Source organism: Limanda limanda, chromosome 1 (assembly GCF_963576545.1).
Source record: "Limanda limanda chromosome 1, fLimLim1.1, whole genome shotgun sequence".
Taxonomy (NCBI): domain Eukaryota; kingdom Metazoa; phylum Chordata; class Actinopteri; order Pleuronectiformes; family Pleuronectidae; genus Limanda; species Limanda limanda.
In genome coordinates this window covers 35,509,158-35,532,353 of record NC_083636.1, presented here as the reverse complement: position 1 = coordinate 35,532,353, position 23,196 = coordinate 35,509,158, and the positions used below count along the sequence as shown (strand labels likewise).

The 23,196-nt window shown below is 41.2% G+C and overlaps 1 protein-coding gene across 2 annotated transcripts; it reads left to right on the top strand.

Annotated features, from left to right (window-relative positions):
- Positions 1-544: 544 nt before the first annotated feature.
- sppl3 (signal peptide peptidase 3) lies at positions 545-21,432 on the top strand. 2 transcript variants are annotated; one of them, XM_061067935.1, is made up of 11 exons: positions 545-1,048; positions 11,358-11,435; positions 13,004-13,092; positions 13,254-13,373; positions 13,583-13,661; positions 14,532-14,644; positions 15,254-15,360; positions 16,044-16,207; positions 17,349-17,539; positions 17,733-17,842; positions 18,415-21,432. In XM_061067935.1, the coding sequence occupies exons 1-11, from the start codon at positions 1,023-1,025 to the stop codon at positions 18,484-18,486; spliced, it is 1,149 nt and encodes a 382-aa protein (XP_060923918.1). In that variant the 5' UTR covers positions 545-1,022; the 3' UTR covers positions 18,487-21,432. The 2 variants fall into 2 exon arrangements, with proteins under 2 accessions (XP_060923918.1, XP_060923909.1); XM_061067926.1 differs by having other exon boundaries at positions 13,004-13,098.
- The last annotated feature ends 1,764 nt before the right edge of the window (positions 21,433-23,196 follow it).

Sequence of the window (23,196 nt, the reverse complement as noted above, 5' to 3'; positions counted from 1 at the left end):
CGCAAAATAATTTTTGAATTGATCCCTTTAGAATATCTCACCAACATCATACATCACAGTGTAGATCAGTTCTACAGAGTGTGGCGCCCATTTTTGGATAATATCGGTTTAGACCTTTCTTTCACCCTATTAAAAGGACTGCTGTGGACTTGAATGACATTCGTGCACTGTGAGATTCACCACCTCTTGTATCATGCCATATGTTTATCCTTAATGTAAGAGCTGTCATGTATGTTTTGTGCTTGTTCTGTGTCTAGTTTTGTAGACACTGTTTGTTTGTTGAATAGAAACAAAAAAATTCCAATAAAAACAATGAAAAAAAAAAAAGAAAATGTTTAAATGCGGTTTCACAATCGCACCACATGATTCAGCCATTAATTAAACATCCTCCCTTCCAACCACCGACAACCTCATATAATGGACGTGATGTATGTGTGTGTGCATGTGTGTGTGATTGGCTGCGATGCAATAAGCGAGCCGTGCACGCGCAAAAAGACATTTCAGTGCACGTCCTACTTGTAAACCTCTACAGCAGGGGCGAGTGTGCGCGCTCCCGAGACTCTCGCCATAGAAAACAAAGCTGATCGTCTTCCATAACAGCGAGGAGCTGCAGACCGGAGCAATCACCCAGTTCTCCCAGTTCACCCAGTGCTGAGCATGGATCCACAGCGGCTGTAGCCTCGCCAGAGACGGAGCCTTCCCGGGCAGGGGTGACGGCAGGACATCCGCGAGAACCATAACACCAGCAGTGTCTTTCTTCTTCTTCTTCCTCGGGGTGCTTTGTCTCGTCCACCTAACCGAGAGCGAGCCATCATCCCCCCGTTTCACTCGCACGATACCCAGCTAGTGATCGCTAGCTGCCGCCGCCGGGATGTGTCATCATGTTGTCACCTAAGAGGACCCGCTAAAGGACGTCGGACTGCGGGGGGAGAAGCACACCGAGCTCGCCGAGGTCCCAGCGGGTTGTCACCGGGACCTGATCCGCGTTAGCACCCGTCGCAGGACCCACTGTTTTCGGCGACATGGCGGAGCAGGGCTACTCATCCTGGTGAGTGCGCTGTGCCCGGCTAGCGGCGCTGAGCTAACGCTAGCCGATGCTAACGCCTAGCTTGATCGATATGGGTCACAAAAAACAATGGGTCGAGTCCCTGGCAATTAGCGGGGACACGTGGCCTCTTCACACGGTGTATTTGTGTGTATTTAACACTGTGTGAGGGACAATGTGTTTCCTCGGGTGTGTATCTGCCCCCCCCCCTGCAGCTGTGGTGCTGCTAGCCTCAGCTGGGTGTTCAGGCTAGCAAGCCTCACCAGCTGATGCTAATGCTAACGGCAGCGCTATTGTGAATGGTTGCTAACGAGCTAGCTGCCCCCCGATAAAGCCCATTGGAGGGGGGGGGGGGGGTGAGTCGTTTGGTGAATTGGCTTTATGACAACCGTAATAATGCACAGTGAATCCCGGGTTGCGTGATGGTGCGGGGCAGATTAGTGGACGTTTGGCCGTGTCAGCAATTTAGCGTTAGCATTCGCCGTCGAGCACACAATAACAAAGGTTCTGCCGTAGAGGTAAGCTAGCTGCCTGGCATCGCAGTCCCAGAGATGCTAGCTTCCAGGGTGAGCCTGGCATCGTGACACACCGCCGGCTGCCACGGTTCCTCTCCCGACAACAAGTCCCGGAGTTAATGTTAATGTTGTGGCTGCATTTTAATTCGTGTGGCGGAGAATCCATTGACACGATGTGATGGGTGAATGTCGGTATCACCATGAATGAGAAGGACCTGACTCCGTCGAGGCCTTGCTGGTTTCTGAAGGCTGGATTGTACCTGTCTGATCCCAGTGACACGGGTTCCTGTTAAATATGATGGGTTTTTAGTCCAACATCATCTTGTGTGTGACGAATGCAAACCAATGTCTCTCCAAGGCCACACTAGATTCACTGACTGGCAGAGGGTCACACTAATGTGGATCTTCTACATCTGTCTTTATATATTTGTTGATTTGATTGAGGTAAATAAATGTCAGTATTAAAACCCCAAAGTTTCCCACTTAAATGTTGGATTGCACCTCTTAAAACATCCATGTATTAATGTCTACAATGGACACAAGCTGGTCACATTTATTAAATATTAATCCGTCACCTCATTTAATAGGTGTCTTTATTTAATTATTTTAAATATGAAGTTCATTCTCCAATGCAATATTCAAAACCTATGTCAGAACTGATTTATTATTTAAGTGGCGTTCTAGGTTTGACAATATGAAAGTTAGTTTGGGACTTATTTCTTACGAGAGGACACAGGGTTCAGTGCGAGTCAGGCAAACTTGAAACATGGACATGCCGATCTGATTGCATTCCAAGTGTGGTTTATTACGTGTTCATCAACATAGTTTCTCGTCCGGAAATAGATGGGAAGTGGAACAGTGTGTGAAATGCAAGGGGTAAGCCAAGCGATACTCAAACTGAGCCAAACAACAGAAATACGCCGCCTGGCAGCTTCAGGATCATCTTGTATACACGACCCCTACACTCAAGTCTTTGCTTTAAGCTGGGCTAAATGTGAAGTGCGCCATTGTATGGAGCATGTTGATATTAACATTGGGACGGCAAATAATGGATATTGTCATGATCGCCTTGTCTGTTATTATTAATGTTGTTGACATCTTCAAATGTCAAATTTGTCTGACCAAAATCCAAAGATATTGAGTGTCTCGTGTGAGGAAGAAAAGCTTTGAATCCTCATATTTCAGAAAGCAGAAATAGCAACTGTTTGCTAAAGAAAACCCAACTAAAATGATCTTTGGATTAACAGCTGTCGTGTGATTTTTCAATTGACTCATTATTTGGCTGCTTATACTGGTCACTTCATCTTACCAACGTTATGATAACAAACGGATGTAGAATATTTGTTTCTTGTGTTTTCCTTTAAAACCACCCAAACCCACAATCTGAGAGAAACTCTGCCTGAATGGGGCTTGAATGTATATATGTTTGTGTTAATGTGCAAGCTAAGCAGTAAAATATTAAGGACAGTGGACATCTATTGTGCCAGAAAAAGCCTAAATGTCACCAAGGACCCTCACGGATGAATAATGAGCAATATAGTTGACATTAAATCGAAGTTGGTATTTTCACACTGGCAACATCTTTTGTTTTTGCAACCATAAAAATATCTGTTTTCCACATAGGTTCTCAACATATAGTCATCTGCGGATTTACAACATTGGCACATAACGGGTTACTTTTTCACGTATCTTTCTGTGTAAAATTTGCAGGCTGTAGAACAAAGCTGATGTTGAAATTATGAAAACACAACTAAAACCCTTAAATTAAGTAACCACAGTCCTAGATTGGCAGATATATGCCCTAGTATTGGTGGCATTTCACGAAAGCAAGTCTTTGAAGATCTGTAGTGAAAGTTTGTGGGTGTACAGACCCTGGGTTACGATACTGTACTCTGCAGCATTTGGAAATTTCGTTGTGAACAATTGGTTTCAAAGCTGCTGTATGTATGCCTGGATAAATTGCTGCTTACAAGCATATTTAATTTATATTAATCAACCGTTTTTAGTAACAAATGTGCTGTTGTATGTAGTGCGATGCTGGTTTGAACAGCCTTCCCTGTAGCAGATGGCTTTACAGCTTGGTTTGGATCCTAACAACTGGATAGTGGCTTTTTGTCACTGTCACACTGGTACTCTTCTGTGGTTTCTGTAGAGAGCAGTTTTGTCTAGTTTCATTTCCTATGTTTTAGAGCTTGTGCTTGTGGTTAGAACTTTTCAACCCCTCACATTGTAAGACTGTGAATGTGGAGCTTCCTGATGTGGACACAGCGATGTAGAGTACAGTCATATGGACATTTTAGGAAAGAGCTGACTAATGCAGTTGTCATATAGGATTTCATCTTACTTCTCCGTCCAGGCAATTGTCAAACACTGTGTCACCTCTTTGTGTTTTGGTCTGATAGACGCTGATTATTTGCTGCACTTGTTGGTGCCATCTTGTGAAAGCTTTTAATCTGTTCATTGTGAGATTAAAAAACAACTCCTTAAATCATAACCCATTACATTTTGCCAACACTTAGAGACCCAGTGTAAATAAAGAGAAATATTGGCCTCTGGTCTGTAATTTTCATTCATAAATTTAGGCCCAGCCATTGTTTTATTTTTAGCAAATTGTGCCTTTGCATCGAGCGATCCAGCCTCTCAGTTGAGCATAATATCAGACAGCCAAATGGATCAATCTGTGTTATCTTCGGGGGAGGTTGTACAAGTGTGATTATGTGGCAAGTGCCCAGCACAGAGCAGGTGTCTGGGTAAGATTAACGATGTGAGTGAGGGAGGAGTTTTGTGATGTGGAGAGTAATCTGTAAGAATGATAGTTGTCATGTCAACAATCAAAGGTTAATATGAGGAGGTGTTATTTTTGTGTTTGCAAGATCTTCCCAGCATTCATACACCTGAATTTGTCTCTTATTGAGAAATGTTTATAGACATGAAAAATAAAGAGTGACATAAGAAGAAAAAATGAAACCGTGTCAAAACAATGAGGAAGACCGAGACTGTCAGGAGAAATTGAAACCAATAGTGTGATCTTTTGTCCCTTTTGCTGTGAAGACTGTCTGTTTATATAAAGAATTACACTGAAAACTGTTTTAGTGCAGCTACATCTGTCTCATTTCTAATGCTACAAACCGTGGCAGCCACTTCAGTGCAGATGGTACACACTGGGTTTGATGAGATGTGAGCTGAAAGCTTTAAGCAGAAGTAAAGTAGCAGGTAGAATCTCTTTGTGACACATGGGTAAACAGAGGCGTCACCTGGCCTCATGAGCAAGCCTGCCGAATTTGTTTAATGTTGGTCTCACCCTCCTGGGCCTGGAGTAAAAAAAAGAAACGCATCAATGTTGATTTTCAAGTGGGTTAACTTCCGCAAGGTAGAGGACATGTGTAATCCTCCCAATCAAACGCTGAGCCTGTTGCTATAGTTTAGTGTCTTGGCCATGTCTTTTTTAGGCTGAATTCATTACTGCAGCTTGTCTTAACTCACTTTAAAAACAAAATTGGGAAATCATGGTTCTTACAAGTGTCTCTGAGGTTGTTGTGTATTGTGTTGTACGGTTGGTAAAGTTACCCGGGCGTATGTAGAAAAGCAACGTTTATTAGCTAACATGGGCCAAAGGCTTTACAATTTATGCGTTTTTCAACAGTTTTTCTTTTTTGCAATCCCTCAATTAACAAACCCTAGAGATTCCTGGTCCATAACAACTTTAGTTGTTCTTTAGCCTTTTTATTCATGAATCTACAAAAAACTCTTCTCAGGAAACATGGTTATTAAGATCTAATCCTAAAATCCTATTATTCAGTCTATCCACACTACGACCTAATTCAAGCTCGGCCTTTCTAGACACGGACCAATCAACTAATCATTCACTCAACTTACTAAGTAGGTAATGCTGAAAATGTTGACTTTTACACATTTTTACAATCCGACTTGATGAATTGCAATATTTATAGTTGTAATAAGCAGAAAATGATTTAGGTCTTTTGTTATAGATGTTACAATTTCATAGACCTGACTTAGATTTCAATATCTCAGGTTAAAGCACACACTGACCCGTTTGAACGTGATGGATTACTGAAACACCTGTTGCCTGCGTCCTGAACAGTAACAGCACTAACGATTTATATTCTTTAGAACGTTAAGGACTAAGTGGTTTTAATTAGGAAACACTCTAGACCAGCTCATCTCAAATTTTGAAGCTTATTCAACCAACCTGATTAGAACTGGGTGATGGGTATTACCAGCAGCTGCTAGAGACCTGCATTATCCCTAAAAAGATCTGTAGACGTTATGCTGCAGGCGATCCTTGTGACTCTTAGCTGAGGCATGCAGCCTACACCACAGACAAACCCAACTCAAGACCTCATGTGCTCCCTGTCATTCCAGCCCGTTTCCAAGTTGATCCCTTATCAACTCTCCGATCAATCCAACCGAAATAAAATCCCACTGAGGAGCGTTAACATGCACCAGAGCAGCAATGCAGGGCAGGTGTACATATTTTCCTGAAGGCAAAAAGGTCACAGCTGGTCACAAACTGCATTTGTTCCTGGAGGTTGTAGCTCAGTGCATTCACACTTCTATGAGTATGCACAGGCAGATAAATGTTAATCCTGAGCAAGATATAATTTTTGAAACCTCCTCTTAAATACCCTTGCTTCACAGGGGCAGCTTTTGCAAAAGTCTTCATTGTGGTCCGGTGACCTGGCCTTTAGTGGGCAAATCATGCATGCAACTGACTTGATGGAGGACAGTTTTGGAATTGTGTTATTGAAAACCAAGTCTGTCAGCGAACAAGGACGTCTTATGGCACTTTGGGCTGCCATCCAGCCTTCAACAGTCCGGGATTGTATTTTGTTTTTAAATGTTCCATTCATCTATCTCACCCATGTTCTACAGGCTTGTGTGCACAGAATTCAGACGAACCCGTGCGATGCTAGAATATGAATTAGGTCTGTGCTAGATGGGGGGGGGGAACTAGCTGTCTATCTGCTTGTAGTGTTGACAGCAAGGCAGTGACATCATTAGTGTCTGTGTGTGGAACAAGGTCAGTTTCTTAATCGCTTTCTTAATGCTTGAAGCCAAACTGCTGTGTAAGGCATTTAACCCGTTAAGGTTATAACTCAAAGACGGAGCACTTTCCTGAATACGGTGTCACATTTGCATCGGCCATATTGTCAGATGTTCATTAGAGCCTATGTCTTGGGTCAAGTATACAGGGCCCCATTGCAATTTGACATGTCGGTGAAGATGATGCCTGCTGAGTGTGTTCTTCAGTCATTAAGTCGAGGCCTGTATTGGACAAACAAGGCCAGGGCAGAGCTACACGATGCAGCATTGTCCTGGTGTCCTGTTTCTACACTGAACTACATGTTACCCCTCCCCTCCAAGACACATTGGAGTCATTCTACTAAATGAATGAACGAGACAGGGGGTTCTTGTTTTCTTTTTTCCTTTTCCCCACCATCCTATTGGAACCTGTGAATTCCTTTTTCACATGTGCACCAGAATGAACGATGATTTAAAGTGTTTTTCTCTATCAGGACTCTGTCAGAAAACTAGTAATGCAGTTCAGTAGCACTCACGCTGAAACAGTATTCCCTGCATGGCAGCAGGAAAACACATATTCCACTTGCAGAGCTTCATTGTGAAATAACACTTTAGCAGCTTGTGAGCAGAACTCTAAATTAATGATTTGACCCGTGCATTATCTCATGAGGCCAATTCCATGACGGTGTTCATTGTCTTCTGTTCATGCTCTTTAGTCAGGCTTTTCTATATGATTTATCAAATTCTCCTTGTGCAAATATATTGTTGATGAGCTAGACATTCAAACCTTTTCATCTCAATGTAATTCACAGAAGATATTTGCACCTGTTACACTCTAGTTTTGCTGGCATTGCCAACACAAGCTGATACAAAGCCTGCATAATACAGTATGTTGCAGAGGAAACCCATTTATATTCGCTGTATGTTGCTTCACAATAACCGAGACAGGATTGCGTGGCTGGCTATGGCTCGAGTGGGAGATGTTCTTGCCTCTTGAAAAGATGACCCACAGCTGCTTTAAGTAAGAAGTGAAATGGCGGCAAAAATCAAGGAAACTGACGAATTTTACTCCAAGTCAAGAGGTTTTATTTTTAGGTCCTGAGTTTGTTGTAGCAGATATCCTGTTTGGTGTCATCCAGTGAGCGTTGGTGCTGGTCAGCTCGCGATTAATGTTCCTCTAAGCTAATGTGGTTTTTCTGTGGGGAGCATCTGTCATCTTGTTTTTCAATACTTCCTCTCTGTCACTGAGTCGCCCACCAACACTGTGACCCTCTTTTCATTTACTGTTCTCTGAATAATTAAAACTCAGTATTTGACTCCACAGTGAGCACTAAATTCAGCCACATTTAGTGACTGTATATAGTGCCTGAGCGAATTTGATTCAAATATAAGTATTAAGACAAAATATATATATTATAGTAGATATATTATAAGTATCATGGGATTTTTTTTTGTGCTGACTGACATTTCACATTTAAAAAAAGCTTAAAACTCATTCATTAGCATTTCTGTACTGCAGTTTATTAGCTGATATATTCATTGATACTGATGTACTGTATTCCACATTTTCAGTTTAAATCATTAATCATTAGTATCATCTTTGTGGGAACAGGTGTAGGGTAACAACACAACTGCTTCTCAAAAGCGAAGCTTAATCGCCCCCTACTGGGTGGCTGCAGTATAGGTTAAAAACCTCCATGTTACCAGATGGGACATGGACACATCTAACACATTTCATTTTAGGTTGTTTTTTATCACACTTGTGTTTGTTCAAGTGCTTATTTTTGGATGAACTTTGGATTAAGGACAGCAAGATGGTGGAGGGTAAATGTGCACTAAGTAACAAAAGACAAAGCCTATTATGTTTGTGTTTGTGAATTTACCCAAGTTATTTTCTTCAGAATTTGACCTCAGTCTCTGAGTAAACTCTATATATATTTAGTTTTTTTTAATAGACCAGTGATGATGACATTGTTGGGCTCATAGGTTTTTCCATGCCTAACCCATGAGCAGGGACTTTGACAGGAGACAGCTGGGTCAAGATTAGGGTCAAATCTGCACATTTCACCTGAAGTCAGCACTTCACAATGCCAGCCTTGTCCTCTGCCCCAGAAAGAAGGCCTGCATTATGAGGGTGCATGCCGAGACTGCGCTGGGTCAAGGCCCCAGATCATTGATACGGGAACAATTTGGAGCTTGGACACAGCATCAGTGTGCAAACTAGAAGCGTGTTTACACATCTGTGTGAAAAAACAGAGCGTTTACTTAATGTTGAAATTAGAAGATTAATTGTTTGATGATTAGCAGACTTAAAAGACGCAGGTTGAGTGAAGTCATATTCATCCTTCATCAAGACAATGCTGCTCGTCTCTTCTGGAACGTAGTTAAAATGCCATCGTTATCAAACTGAAACATGTGGATCCTCTTTGAGCAGCATCCTTGAGCAGGCGACATCCTTAATATTGTCATTCATCAGGTTCTCCTTATTTTGTCAAGGTTGTCTCACACATCACAATAGCATTTACAAATGTTCTTGTCTATTTTTCCGACATATAATACCTGACATATTTCCTTTTGTGTGGAAAATACTTTGGAGCGAAGCCTCAAGTCTAGTCTGTCAAAATGCTTTTGCAGTGGAGATCCACAAAACACTTTGCACAGATGGATGGAGGTTAAAGCTGTTAAGACTGTTTTTGTCTTTCATATATCAAGAATGCAACAGGAGACTATTCGATTTAGGCTCATTCACAAAAACAGGACAATGTCTAGAACTTTCAGGTGAGGGCTGGCGTCTGGTTATACAGGAGGCAGGAAATAACGTATCGATTCTACTACATAAATCATGTGTTTTGGTTTACAGCTTAGCAGTGCTAACCCTTTCAACGTAGACATCTTCATCAGTGTCTTGTACTTGTATGGAACCTCTTTCATTCTGAGATATTTATATTCTTTGTCTTTTTCTCCTTTTGGCGTCCGTCAACACACCCTCTCTGAATTTTTCCACATTTTACTGGAAGGCTGGCAGGAAGGGATCCAGAAAGTGTCCTGAGCTCAGTGCATGTCTGAAAGTAGTTAATGCATTTTACAAGGTTAATAAAATATCAATTTATATAAGATTCATTGAAAGCAAGTAGCCAAACTTTTAAAAAACAAAAAAATATAATAGAGATAAAGCAGAAGGACAAAAAAATATAGATATACTAGGCTCATGACCCGATGAGTTTGTCATATGCACAAATTAAAATCAGTTGACCTATTCAAAATTTGGAGGAAACAAAGAAACCTAAACTTCCCGCTGCTGTGAGCAGAGACCCTCTTCACTGTAGACAGTTTCCAATGTGCCTGGGACTCTATAGATCCTATTTGCTTTATTGATTTTTAGAATCAATAACCTGTTTTCCACCCGTTATTTTTTAGAAACTCAACAAAATGTGCAATTCTTATTTTGCTATCGAATCGTTTCACTCTTTCCCCTCTGCTGCTTTGTTGTGGGTAATTACAAAGCCCAGCGACCTCAGGGGAACAGAATATGTTAATATGTGCTCTGTGAGACAGTTTCATGTCGCGTGCAGTCTCTCTGTGCTGTGATACAACATGCATTCAATATACTTTCACGTTCTATTAGATGTGCTCATAGACGATCACTGGAAAGAATTTTCGATTTCCCAACATCATAAACGATACTACTGTGACTATAATCAAACAGTAAAACTCAGCTGACCCAGTTCCCTTTAAGCATCCAATGCACAGTAGAGACTGGCTTTGTATTAAATGGATGGACAGTTCAATATGAGTATCATCTTAATTCTTGTTGCAACATCTGCCCTGCACATACATTTTGGGGTGTGTGTGCCTTGTGTGATGGTGATGAAATTGCCACCGACCAGTGTGAGATTGTCCGAGTGCAGAGTCTGACGCGATTGACTGAAATTACAGTTGCATACTTGTCTCCATTTTTGTTATTTTCCACAGTATGATGGTGTAAAAAAAGCCAAGAATTGTGCAACCGCGCTGTATTCTAATGTCAGTCTGACGGTTGGTATGTGTGTATATGGGTGTGCACTCTTAAGCTGAAATGATTATAGTGCCGAATCCAGTAGAAAAAGAACATCTTTATTCCAAGAGCAAAGGATACGTGCCCAATTCACCACAGTTAAACAACTCGGAGAGGAAGAATGGAGTTTACTGGTCCTGACATGTAGAAGTCATCTGTGACTCAAGTGGGCAGATTATATAAGATTATTCTTCTTTCTGCTCCTTTTCATTCAAGCTTTGAGATTCTATGTTGGCATTTAAAGTGATTTGTTTAGTCAGTTGACTGAAATACAACATTTTATTGTGTCTGTCTTGAAAGATCTTTACTAATTTTATTGTTTGATTTAAAGAGTATGTAAACACATCAAAGAGGCTTTTAAAGAAATTAATTACATATTGAAAATATGATCATTCTAACAGGTATCAGGAAATAGTGGAACGCTTGAGCTCAAACCCTTTGTGTGTTTTACTGACTTCATCATATAAGGAATAAACAATATGGTCAAAAATTAAACCATTGTAAAAGTCAACTCATTGGCTTTGGTACAACATGTGGTGTGTAAAAGATTTCAGTTCAGGCCAAGACAAATATTATTTTGTGTATGATAAGGGTGTATGTTTTCCTTCACATTAAACACAATGTGATATGTATTAACTGTTTTATTAAATAATTTGATGTCCATGGATTCTCACATTTGTATTTCTCTCTCCCTCTTCAGGGCGTACTCCCTAGTTGACTCCAGCCAGGTGTCCACCTTCCTCATCTCCATCCTGCTCATCGTCTATGGCAGCTTTAGGTGAGTATCATAACATTGGTCACTTCAGCTCTCTAGAGAACAGTGGAAATAGATTCTTAGATCAAGTCTAGTTTCTAGTTGTATAGCATTCTGTTCAGCCCTTAATTTCTTTTAGATAATAATTTATACCACAAGTTTTTTATTAACCATGATGTAGAGATATGGTCCTGGCTCATGGGGTTAAATCAGATCATACATAATCACGATAATAAAAAACACTTTCCTGCAAATATTTTATCATCCTTGTGGTTGATGGCAGATCCATGGTACAACCTCTTGTGTGACAGAGGAAATTATGTGCAGGTTGCACCTGAACCATAACACAACTAGAATAAGGAAAATGTTTAACCAGTTCAATTCATACCCTTACAGTGTTGTTAATATATAACCTAAATTATGTTTGCTGAATGAGCAATAGAATTTTTGTCCATAATTCAGTGCACATTAAGATGAAGTTGGCCTTGTGGCCTGAGTTCAGTTCAGTTTTAATTTCGATTTTGTTTTGATGTTTCACATCTTTTCTAAGTTGACATGTTTGCTGAGTTGTTGTTGCTGCACTCTGCAGCTCTCTTGCAGGCTAAGTGTGATAGTGGGGGGGGGGGGGTAATGATTTTTGGTGCATTATGTGCACCAAAAAACCTCTACACAGCTGCACCTAATGGTGTTTTTATTGCTGTAGTTGCAATTTTCAACACGCTCTTCCAGTTTGTGCATTTCCCTCTACATGGTTTAAAATGCATTGTCAATTTGTGCTTAAAAAACCCTGAGTAGGGAAAAATTTGCCAAAATTTAAAAAAAGTGACCCTAAATGTCATTGATGCTTCTGCTTCCCTGAAGAAACAGAAAATGGCAATAGATCAAAACTTTAGGTTTGTTTTGACCAAATAGATAAATAATACATTTGTTAATTAAATATATGAAACCGTCACTGTTCTTTTTCTCATAAATACTTCACTCTAAATACGTTTTTCCGAGCCATAAGCCTTTCTGACTGGCTATAATAATAAAACAACAGATGTTACTAATAAAATCATCAATGACTCCTCTACCAGTAAGCAATGAAAATGTGACCAACACCAAGCTACATTAAACTAGGACTGAAGTGATATTACTTGTTATGTTTCCACTAAAAGCCCCTTTTATGTAAAATAAAATGCCTGAATGTTTTCAGGACTGTCTGCAGGAAAATAAAACGCAACTTTATTTAAATTCATTTTAGAGACACAGTTCTGTCTAAGTTCACAGACTTGCACACTTAAGGAGAGGACAGATGTTTATTCTTTTTTTTATCTTTGAAATACTTTGAATCCAATTTCCCCCAAAGCAAAATTGACTCATCTTCCATTGACAGAGATATTTATATGCACTAAGAGCCACCGGGAGTCGGAGTCTCTGATTCATTCACTGTGAAAGCAGGCTGTGTTGTTGTGGTTGCTGTACAGCCTCTTCCTCCTGTTAACAGTCTACTTACTTTTGGGGTTTTTTGATTACTGATGCTTGTGTCCAACCACTCTCCTGCTCTCTCCCCTCTCCCCTGTCTCTCTCTATGTCCCCCCCCCCGACTGCAGGTCATTAAACATGGATTGTGAGAACCAGGAGAAGGATAAAGATGGTAACCCTATAGCAAATGGTGCTTTTAATGGCGGTTCCAACAACAGTGAGTGTTAGTAACTGCCAAGACCTGAAAACAGCGAAAACCTGTTTTCTTGTATTTTTCACACCTCACACTTTATCAGCTTCCTACACGGAACCACATTTGTTAAGTCATAGCATTTGTGTATGTTGTGTTTTCAACCCAGTTTTGGTTTTGTTTTGCAGGTATTCAGACTATAGACTCCACACAGGCCCTGTTTCTGCCCATAGGAGCCTCCGTGTCTCTGCTAGTTATGTTCTTCTTCTTTGACTCGGTACAGGTGGTCTTCACCATTTGCACTGCTGGTAAGTACCGCTCGTCAACATAACATAAGAGAGCCGCAGCTATAGAATTAACTGTAGTTACACTCTGGGGAGGACTTTTTCTCTGTGCTGATTATAGAAACTGTAAAGACCATTAACCGGCCCATTAAGCCGACGGAATACGGCTGGAACAAGCTGACTAGGTGTGCAAGGCCTCTGGTCTCACTGCTGTGTTCTCTTCTTCTCCTCAGTTCTTGCAACAATTGCATTTGCATTCCTCTTGTTGCCAATGTGCCAGTATCTGACCAGACCCTGCTCCCCGCAGAACAAGTAAGAAAACACAAACTGCTCCATGTGCTTGTGCATCTTTCACAAATGCACAGGAAGCGCTTTGATTCTGTCTATTAGTAGATAAGTGTCAATTCTGCAAAAGTGTAAATATGAAAATATCTGCAAGGTTTAGATGGTGTAAGTCAGAAATGTATGTTGTGATCTGAGGGAACTTGCTGTTTAACACCTGTCTTTTCACTTAATGCACACAAGTCATTTGAATGGCCTTTGGACTTGGGTATCATAAAGTGAGACATTTCAGTCTCAAGCACTAGTAAAGCACGAGGAATTAACAGCAGCGCAACCCACCTACTCAATAGCCAGCATGACCAGCTGCTCTCTGGTTACTCATTCAGAGCCTCTGATCGAGTTTCACCAAACCTTTGTCTGCTCAACAGACCCTGTGATAACTGAACCTCTCAACCAAAAGTATGTTCTGACATGTGTAGTTTATTTGTGTATCTTGACACCCTCCTAAAATGGCTGTATAGGCAAACATTTGCATTTTGATGAAATATGCATTTCATATATTGTCACTCGTATTGAGATAAAATCCAGATTAGATTACAGATAAATTAATTGAGATGTAACCATGTATTTATCAATCAGTCTTGCTTTATTAAGGCTATAGTAACACCAGTGTTTGTCCCACAACAGTCCACAAGGTGGTACTAATGTACCAGAAGTGCATGAATGAATCTTCAGTGGTCCTCACTTACTCAACCGACACACACACAGACAACCATCAGTTCTCTCTCTCTATCTATCTATCTATCTTGTTGTTCTAAGCAACTAAAGTAAACAAATGCAGTTTTTCTCCTAATAGTCCTCTGTGATTTATGCTCTTTATATTTTTCTTTCTTGATGCAGGATTTCATTCGGCTGCTGTGGGCGTTTCACTCTGGCCGAGCTCCTGTCCTTTTCCCTCTCTGTTTTGTTGGTGCTCATCTGGGTGCTGACTGGACACTGGCTTCTCATGGATGGTGCGTTGCTCTGTCGTGACTCAAGACGTTTGTTTCTAGGTTCACAGGAAATGATTGTGCTAGAAGTTGTTAAACCATTGGGACATTTATCTGAACGGTTAGGCAGTGGGTTTAGTTCACACTGATGCAGCGTTAAACAGTAGTGAGAGGTGTTTGTATCAGTAAAGACATTTTCAGGCTCTTGCTACAGTGTGCTACGTGCCAACACAGGGAGAATCTACTCCTGCTTGTCAGCTGCTTTGTAAAACACAACTGGCCTTTAACTCTGAGGGTGTGGTTGTTTGTGCAGCTTTTGTTTGACTAGGGTCACTACAAGAATACAGCTTACCGTAATTTTAATGACACAAATATTCAGCGTTTGAAAACCTTGACATGTTTAATCTCAACACCATCTCACGTTGTATCAGATCAGTTCAGGCCTCATGGAAGTAAACCGGGACAAGGATGGAGAATTCTCATCACATTAATCTAATTAATTAGTCCTACATCCACAGTGATTATAGTGTTTTAAATAAACTTGATAGAATCTGCTCCCATGTTTCTCTTTCACCCAATTTCCACTCAAATGTATGTGTTAATGGTCATGTGTGTTTTTCTTCCTCCCCTTAGCTTTAGCCATGGGCTTGTGTGTCGCCATGATCGCCTTCGTGCGGCTACCCAGTCTGAAGGTGTCTTGCCTGCTGCTGTCAGGACTGCTCATTTATGATGTGTTCTGGGTAAGAAACACTTCTATCTGCAAACCTTACCTTTAGCTAACATGCAAACCACTGTACGAGTTCCATCAAATAAATACCATAATATTCACTATCAGTGAGGTGAGCTGTTCTTAAAACACTAGGATGGACTTCAATATTTTCTTTTGGAGAAATCCTGCACTGGTTGTTGTGAATTCAGATTCTGATTTATTAGCCACTGTTGAATTGTCACCACATTGGAAGTCAAAAGAACGTGTGTCTCATGAACAATCGTTTTATTGCGATGGTTGTTTCAGTCGTGTGTGTGATGAAAGATTTTATGACTCTATTTAAGGGCATTTTCCACATTTTCATTATACCACGGAGCCTAATAAAGGGTTTATAGTTCAGGTTGAGTTTAGCGGAGTACAGGATCAAGAGCAGTACATAGAAGCTTCAGATTTATTTTCTCCTCTGGTCATGTTATATGTTTGTTGGCCGTTCTACTGCTTCTCAGGAAGGAATAAAGATGAGTTTTAATGTCACAGAAATGTTTCACTTCACTGCTAGACTTTTTATTACAAACATTAGCATTTGATTTATAATCTGGATTTGAAACTATTGATGGGAAAATTTTAATGTCACAGCCTCTCAAAAGGGACAATTGGTGATCAGCATTGTCAACATGACTAGAGGCTAAACTGTCTTCCTCCATTTCGTTGCAGGTGTTTTTCTCAGCCTACATCTTTAATAGTAATGTGATGGTCAAAGTTGCCACCCAACCTGCTGAAAACCCCATAGATGTTCTGTCCAGGAAGCTCCACTTGGGGCCAGGGATGGGCCGCGACGTCCCGCGCCTCTCACTACCGGGCAAACTCGTCTTTCCCAGGTAGGACTGAAGTAACCAGGGGAACAAAGTGGTCTGTGTTATTTTTTTTTTTTAATTTATTTATTTTATTTTAACTGATAATAGGAATTTCGACTGATTAACACAGTCAGTTCATCTGTTAAAAAAAAATCATTGGATATTGGTACCATCAACAGACTGTAACAGGTGGCCTTTTATTGTTGGTTGGTTATTGTGATTTCCCACTGAACATGTACACAGTTTACTCTCATGTGCATCATGGTGACTGTACGTCCGTCACGGCTGCAGGAACACGCACAGCTAAGGCAGAAAGTTATGCTGGTGTCGGTCTGCCCTACAAAGTAAAAAATTAGAGCTGTGGTGTTTTGAGGAGCCACTGAAGTGTCTGATTTCCCCTGACTGGGACAGATAGGTGTGAATGAGAGAGAAGAGCACTACAGCGCTGCAAGTGTGTGATGTATGAATCCTCATTTTTTATGTTTATGCTGCTTTTTGCATCTGTAAAAAATAAATACTTGTTCAAATGCACCAGACACTCATCCATTATAACATTTTAATGTTGTCTGGTGGTTGTTATGGTTTGTTGTCCGTTAGAGGAAACATTTTAAATTGTTGATTAAGACCAAACATTCGTTACATTTAAATTCTCAATTATAAGGATTTCCTCTTACTTATTAGTAAATATATATGGTTTTTATTTAATTTCAACATATCAAGACAGATGAAAAGCTGCAGCAGCACAGCTGGTCCTACAGTTCACATGCATCTTTATTTACAGAACGTGTAGATACAGTGTAGAACTTTCACAAAATGGTCACTATTCAGTTGCTAACCAGTGTCTGTCATTAAGCTGTCTTTTCTTTGGCGCCACCCTGAGGCCAAACATTTTGTGCCTGGCCACTGGTAAAAACATAAGAATCCCCAAATTCTCTGTAATTTTCCCCTTCATTCAAAAATGTAGTTTATAACCTTATGATACAGCTACTGTTACTGTCGCCTTCTGTCTGGTGCAGGGATGAGTCTTGGTTGGATTTCAGAAGGAAGTGAAGACGCACTAATGATACACTTGGGATTTGGGGTTATACAGCCGCTGTGATCCTGGTGCTTTTGCGTTCTAGTATTTACACCCCTCTCTAAAGCTCTTTACTTTCCATCCTTGCAGTTCCAGCGGAAGTCACTTCTCGATGCTGGGAATCGGAGACATCGTGATGCCCGGGCTGCTGTTATGTTTCGTCCTGCGGTATGACAACTACAAGAAGCAAGCGTCAGGTGAAGTCCCGGGGGTCGGTAACACACCCGGACGCATGCAGCGCGTCTCCTATTTCCACTGCACTCTCATCGGATACTTTGTGGGTAAGCAAGTGATCAATGTCCTGATAAATGTAAAAGATCAAGAGATTTATTTTGTCAGTGTTATGGAGGTGATAGTTATTAATTGTTGGGCCTCTTTTTGAGAAATTCTTTCAGCGGGTTAAATCGGGGTCTCGTATATAGAACATTTTGAATTGATGATGTGATTGATGTGCGACTCTGTGAATGTCCTCAGGTCTGCTGACGGCCACCGTGGCCTCCAGGATCCATCGTGCTGCTCAGCCCGCTCTGCTCTACCTGGTGCCCTTCACCCTGCTGCCTCTGCTAACTATGGCCTACCTGAAGGTACACTGATGGGACATTATCAGTCTTTACATCATAAAAATAATCCTGTAATTTGGAAGGAAGATTTATACATTTACACCTGCTAACTGCTTTTGTGAATAATCCAGATTGAGTGGTTGAGTTTTTCTGGTGCTATCCACTCACAGATCTTTCTACCTTGTAGCTCAGTCTATTGAGGTTTATTTCTTTTAACCTATTAAGACCTAAAGCGCTGAATTAAAATGCAGTATAACACCTAAGCATGGTTTTAAGGTGGTTGTTTTCAAACAGAGGGTTTTCTGAAGAGCTGACTGATTTGCCAATGTTTCAAAAAACTTTCTCTGGCTCTAAAGCAGATATACATGTAATTAAAGAAAAAAAACCATTGCATAGCTGAAACATTTGGCTTTCAATCATTCTATTTTCACTAAAGTTCTTTTTTTAAGAAACCGTTAAAGCTGGTAAGTTTGCCGATTTGAGAGTGATTGTTAAAGTGGAATCATTGTTGTTCTTGGCTGACCCGGCATCGACCAAGTATCAGGAAACATTGAAGACTCGATACTGGTGTTTGAAGCAGTGTTTGTGGCCCACAGGGGGATTTGCGGCGCATGTGGTCCGAGCCCTTCCATACCAAGAACAGCGGCTCCCGCTTCCTGGAGGTATGATGCACCCTGGGATGAACCACCAGCGCGGGGAGGACTACGGATCCTTTCCCTCCATTAGAGGGACGGAGAGAGGGTACACTCACAGTGAGGCCATGTTGTCATCACTTGTTCATGCTTTCCGCCAATCTTCTGTGAAAACCCTCAGAAGGACACCAGTGTGTGGATCACAACGCCCCAACACGACTCATCTCTGGTCCCCACATCCTCCTCGTTTCATCTCCGCTTCCTCTTCTCTGTTTATTTCCTCTTCATTATAGCACATCCTGCCTGTGCTGTTTTTTGTTCTGCCCCCTACCCCTCTCTCTTTCCCGTTTTCCTCTTCTACAGTCGGTCTCATTCTCCACCTCCTTCCCATGGCCCGCTCCATTCAACAGGCCTCGTCTCTCCTTCCCCTGCATCTTAAATTTCCTCTGCGTCTGTTCTTCGCCGACTCAGATGAACTCGAGGGCCAGACCTCTCCCCCCTTTTTGTGGACTTACGGATGTGAGACATGGCTGGGGTTTATATATATTTTTTTAGCATTGTCGTGGTCATTATTATTATTAATATTATTATTCTGGAACGATTAAAACAAACAGGGAAGAGGCAGAGTGTTGCAGTGGCACAGGACAGTGCTCGGGAGCAGCGACAGTGAAGGAGAAGAGTCTTCCCCCTCCATCCGTCTCCCCCGTTTCCCCCCCCCCGCTTCTCTTCGTCTGTTCTCGTCGTCACTCGTCAAACGATGGCTTCTCCCCGGCACTACCGCCCTCCTCAGACACTGCAAGCCCCGCCCTCCTCCTCCTCTCTGTTCATCTGCTGTCCCCATTCCTCACCCCACCAGATAACTATGTATTTTATTTAGTAAAGTTTTATTCTTGGCATATACAGAAATTATGCATTATAAATTCTTAAGCTGCCCCCCGGTGTTTGAGGGGCCGCTTCTATTTGTATATATGTGTACACATGTATTTGCAGTATCATGAGTTTGTATTTGTGATCGGGAGCATGTCGTGTGGAGTGGGAAACTGACGCCAGCCGACAGCCCAGTTTTGGTAAAGTCTCGGCTGCCAGTTGATTTGAGCCTCCGCAATTCGGAGACTGTTTTCTAAAGTTTGTTGGCTTGTGCGATCGAAACGTAGCTGATGGATTTTTGAAAGAAAAACACAAAAAAAAAAATCTTCATCAGTGGCTGGTTGATAAAAAGTTTCCTGCTCTAGTGTTAAAGTATGTGTGTGTGTGAGTGCGAGCGTGTCTGAGTGAGCGAAACAGATGAGTGTTTGTTTTACTCGGTTTTAATTTGAAATCATAAACGGTGACAATAGTCAGGTTTCCAGTGAGCTGGGCGCGTTTGATCAAACACATGACTTCTCCGATGGAAACAGTTTGTGTTTCATCTTGTAAAGATTTACTGAAAACTTCTCAACAGGGGTCATTTTTATTTTTTATCAGTCTCTTTGCAGACAGGTGAAAATGTAAACATTTTTTTTTTTTTTTTTTTCCAAATAAATGAATGTTGAATTAATTTTTAAGTATGTTTTCATCGTGAAACCTCACCATGCATCATGCTGGGTTTTTTTTGTACTGAGCTTCTTTTGTGCACATCCTAAATTTTCCACATTTATGGTCATGGAAACACTAAGCGTATCTTATGTCGGCTTATACGAGTCTTTAAACGTCTGAGCATGATTCTATCCGATCAATTTTTTATATGTTTTGACAAACGAGAAGCACATCGTATCTGAACTTTGTAAATGTCAGTGTTTCACCTCAGTCGATGAAGACCTGACTATTGTGAAAGTTCTGACTGGAGATGAGTCAGTGGGTGATGAAGACGTTCTGTGGTTGGATTCTTATGTAGTTACAGATACATGTTTTTCTGGGTGGACAGTTAAATATGTGTGTGTGTGTGTGAGAGTGAGAGTGAGAGAGTGTGCCTGATATCATTAGGTCTGTTTGGACCTATAGGAAAGAGGGAAAATCAGTGGTGCCCTTCAGAAATCGGAAATAAAAATTAGAAATGAAATCTAACCCATAGGATGTTTTTTTAATTTCAACATTTTTGTACCAGAGAGTCTTACGTTTTTTTTGTTTGTTTTTGGTCCTTCCACTGTTTCGTGGTGCTTGTCAGTTAATATCTAATGTAAACTGGAAAGAAAACGTGCAAGAGGGCACACGGAAGTAAGGACGATGCAGTGTGCTGGCTTTTTTCCGTTCTTCTTTTCTTTTTTAAAAAACTTTTCTAATGTATCTGGCCGTGCATGTGACGTGTACAGTGTATCATTTCTCAGACTGTGTTGACAGGGCTCCTGCAGTTTTGAGTCTCTCCTGGCCGACAAAACAAGGCACTGGACCTATGAGCGTCTGTGAGACGCAAAGGCCACTGGGTCGGACAGACTGCGATTAGTCAGCTCTGACTGACTCTCACAGGCAGAATATTAGGACCTGGATGCCGTCAGGTCGGGACCCCCGGCCTGCTGCTCAATGCAGTTCTCAACTCGGACGCTATAGAACCACAAACCCTCCCTTCACCTCCTCATAGACATGGAAAGAAAATATATAGATTTATATACATATATATACATAAATGTGTGTGTGTATATATACATATATAAATAACAGATGGTGATAATGACAGTTTCTTTTTGATAGAAAATGGATTTCTTTTTACCCCCCCTTAGGTTTTTTTCTTTTTCTTTAGTGCTTTAGTTATTTTTTTATTTGACTTCCCACCTCTTCTCCCCTCCGGCAGAGGACTCCAGCTCTGTTGGTGCGTTGATATTTCGGCTGAATGGATTCTGTATAGAAAACTGGTGAATAAAATAAATTAAGAACTGTGTAGTGAAATATGAATCCTGAAGTGCTCGATCTAAAACACTTTGTCTCCTTTTAACCTCCCTCCCTCCGCCCTTCTCTCCCTCCCTGTTCAGGATTCTGCTGTAAATAAACATGACTCTAACTGTAACACTGTGTTCGCCTCTGAGTCTGTTATTCAAAGTAGTATTTGCATTCATTCAGGAGGTCCCTTTTATAAACAATACCAGCTTTATGCTGCAGGAGAAGAAGACTCCTGAGGAACGTGTAACTGCCTGAACTGGAGCTCGCTGAAGAAAAGATTATTCTTTTTGCAAATTTAGTTTTCTCTCACAAATACACAACAGCTACACTTTCTCAAATTCGTTATTACACGTGCTGCACAAATTTATGTTACAAATAAAAAAACTCACATTTTTCCCTACAGTTGCTGTAGTAAATCTCCAAAGCGTGTGCACACACTTGTAACAAGGAATGTGAAGCCAAGGACAAAAAGTAGTGTACGTCACATTTTTTATTATACTTTTCCAATTGGATCAATGCATTTGAAATTTGTTGCAGTGTTTTTAATCTGCAGCGTTTGTGTGGAGTCAGTCAGCAGCTGCCATTCTGATATTTTGTGGTTTTAAAGAAACTGATGGGAGATTGTCAAATGTATTTTACATTTTCTCCAGCAGATGGCGACACAGTCTAATAATATGCACACAGAGAAGTCAGTATTAGAGGAGTTAGAACTCATCATGCTTAATTTGTTTTTTACTTACTGCATGAACAAGTATATCTATACATGTATACGTGCATATGTATGTATAGCCATCTTCATGCAGCATAACAGAATCATAGATTTGAATTTACCAGAAACACAGACAAACCAAAACTGTATGGAGTTTCCACAGTGATTCTTTAATGAGACACGAGAAGCAGCAGAATCGGAGCAATAAAGGGAATAAATCAGTGAGTGAACTGAAATGAGAAGCTCGTCCTCATCAGGGTGAGATAATTGATTCCTGCAGGGCGCTGGGAACAGGTCCTGTGAGGCTTCATGGGAAAATGGCTGCTGCTTCAATGACAAACCAAAGACGCTGAGTCAAGAATTTACAGAACGGCTGCAGCAGAATGAGAATAACGACCAGAAGAGATGATTTGTTTCTCTCAGACTTTCTGTTCTTGTATCCACGGGGATATAAACCCATTTTTTGTGTCTGTCTGGTTAACTTCAGCTGCTCAGCGATTACATGTCTGTAGAGGATCGGTGTGTTAATATGACAAATGCAGGATAGATGGTTTTCAGCAGAGTAGGAAGAGAATAAAAGACAATTTTTCTGGAAAATGTGATTACACTCACTGAGCAAATCCATTTATCCTCCTGTGAACCTTCAGTTTAATGATATGAAAAGACTTAATTAATTGTGATCTTAATTCTGACGATGCTGAGGGGGAATGTGGCTGTGAATTTGAATATTATGAGCAGAAATACATTTAAACCTGCAGACAGATGGACAGCCCGGCCCACTGACTGGCTGGGTGGGTAGATGGATGGGACGGGGGGATGAGGAGCAGGACACTGGGTGGGTGGTTGGTTGGGGGAGGTTGGAGAAGGTCGGTGAGGTCAAGGCAGGCAGGGTCCACCCCTCTTCACCTATTGGCCAGGCCGCCCAGCGGGTCCTGTGCAGCTTTGAAGCCCTGAAGTGGACAGAATTCCACCACGGCCATGGGGATTGTAGCATGTCATTTGTACGAAATTTTGGCGAGATGGTCCTAAAAATGGAGAATGTTGGCCCAAGGCTGGAATGCAGGGTTTTGTATTTACAGGCACTCGCAGATTCCTCTCTCCGATTGATCCTGACATTTACAGATGGGCAGGTGATCAGGCAGCGACCAATTAGAGAACAACCAGTGCAGGAATCATCCAGGTATCAA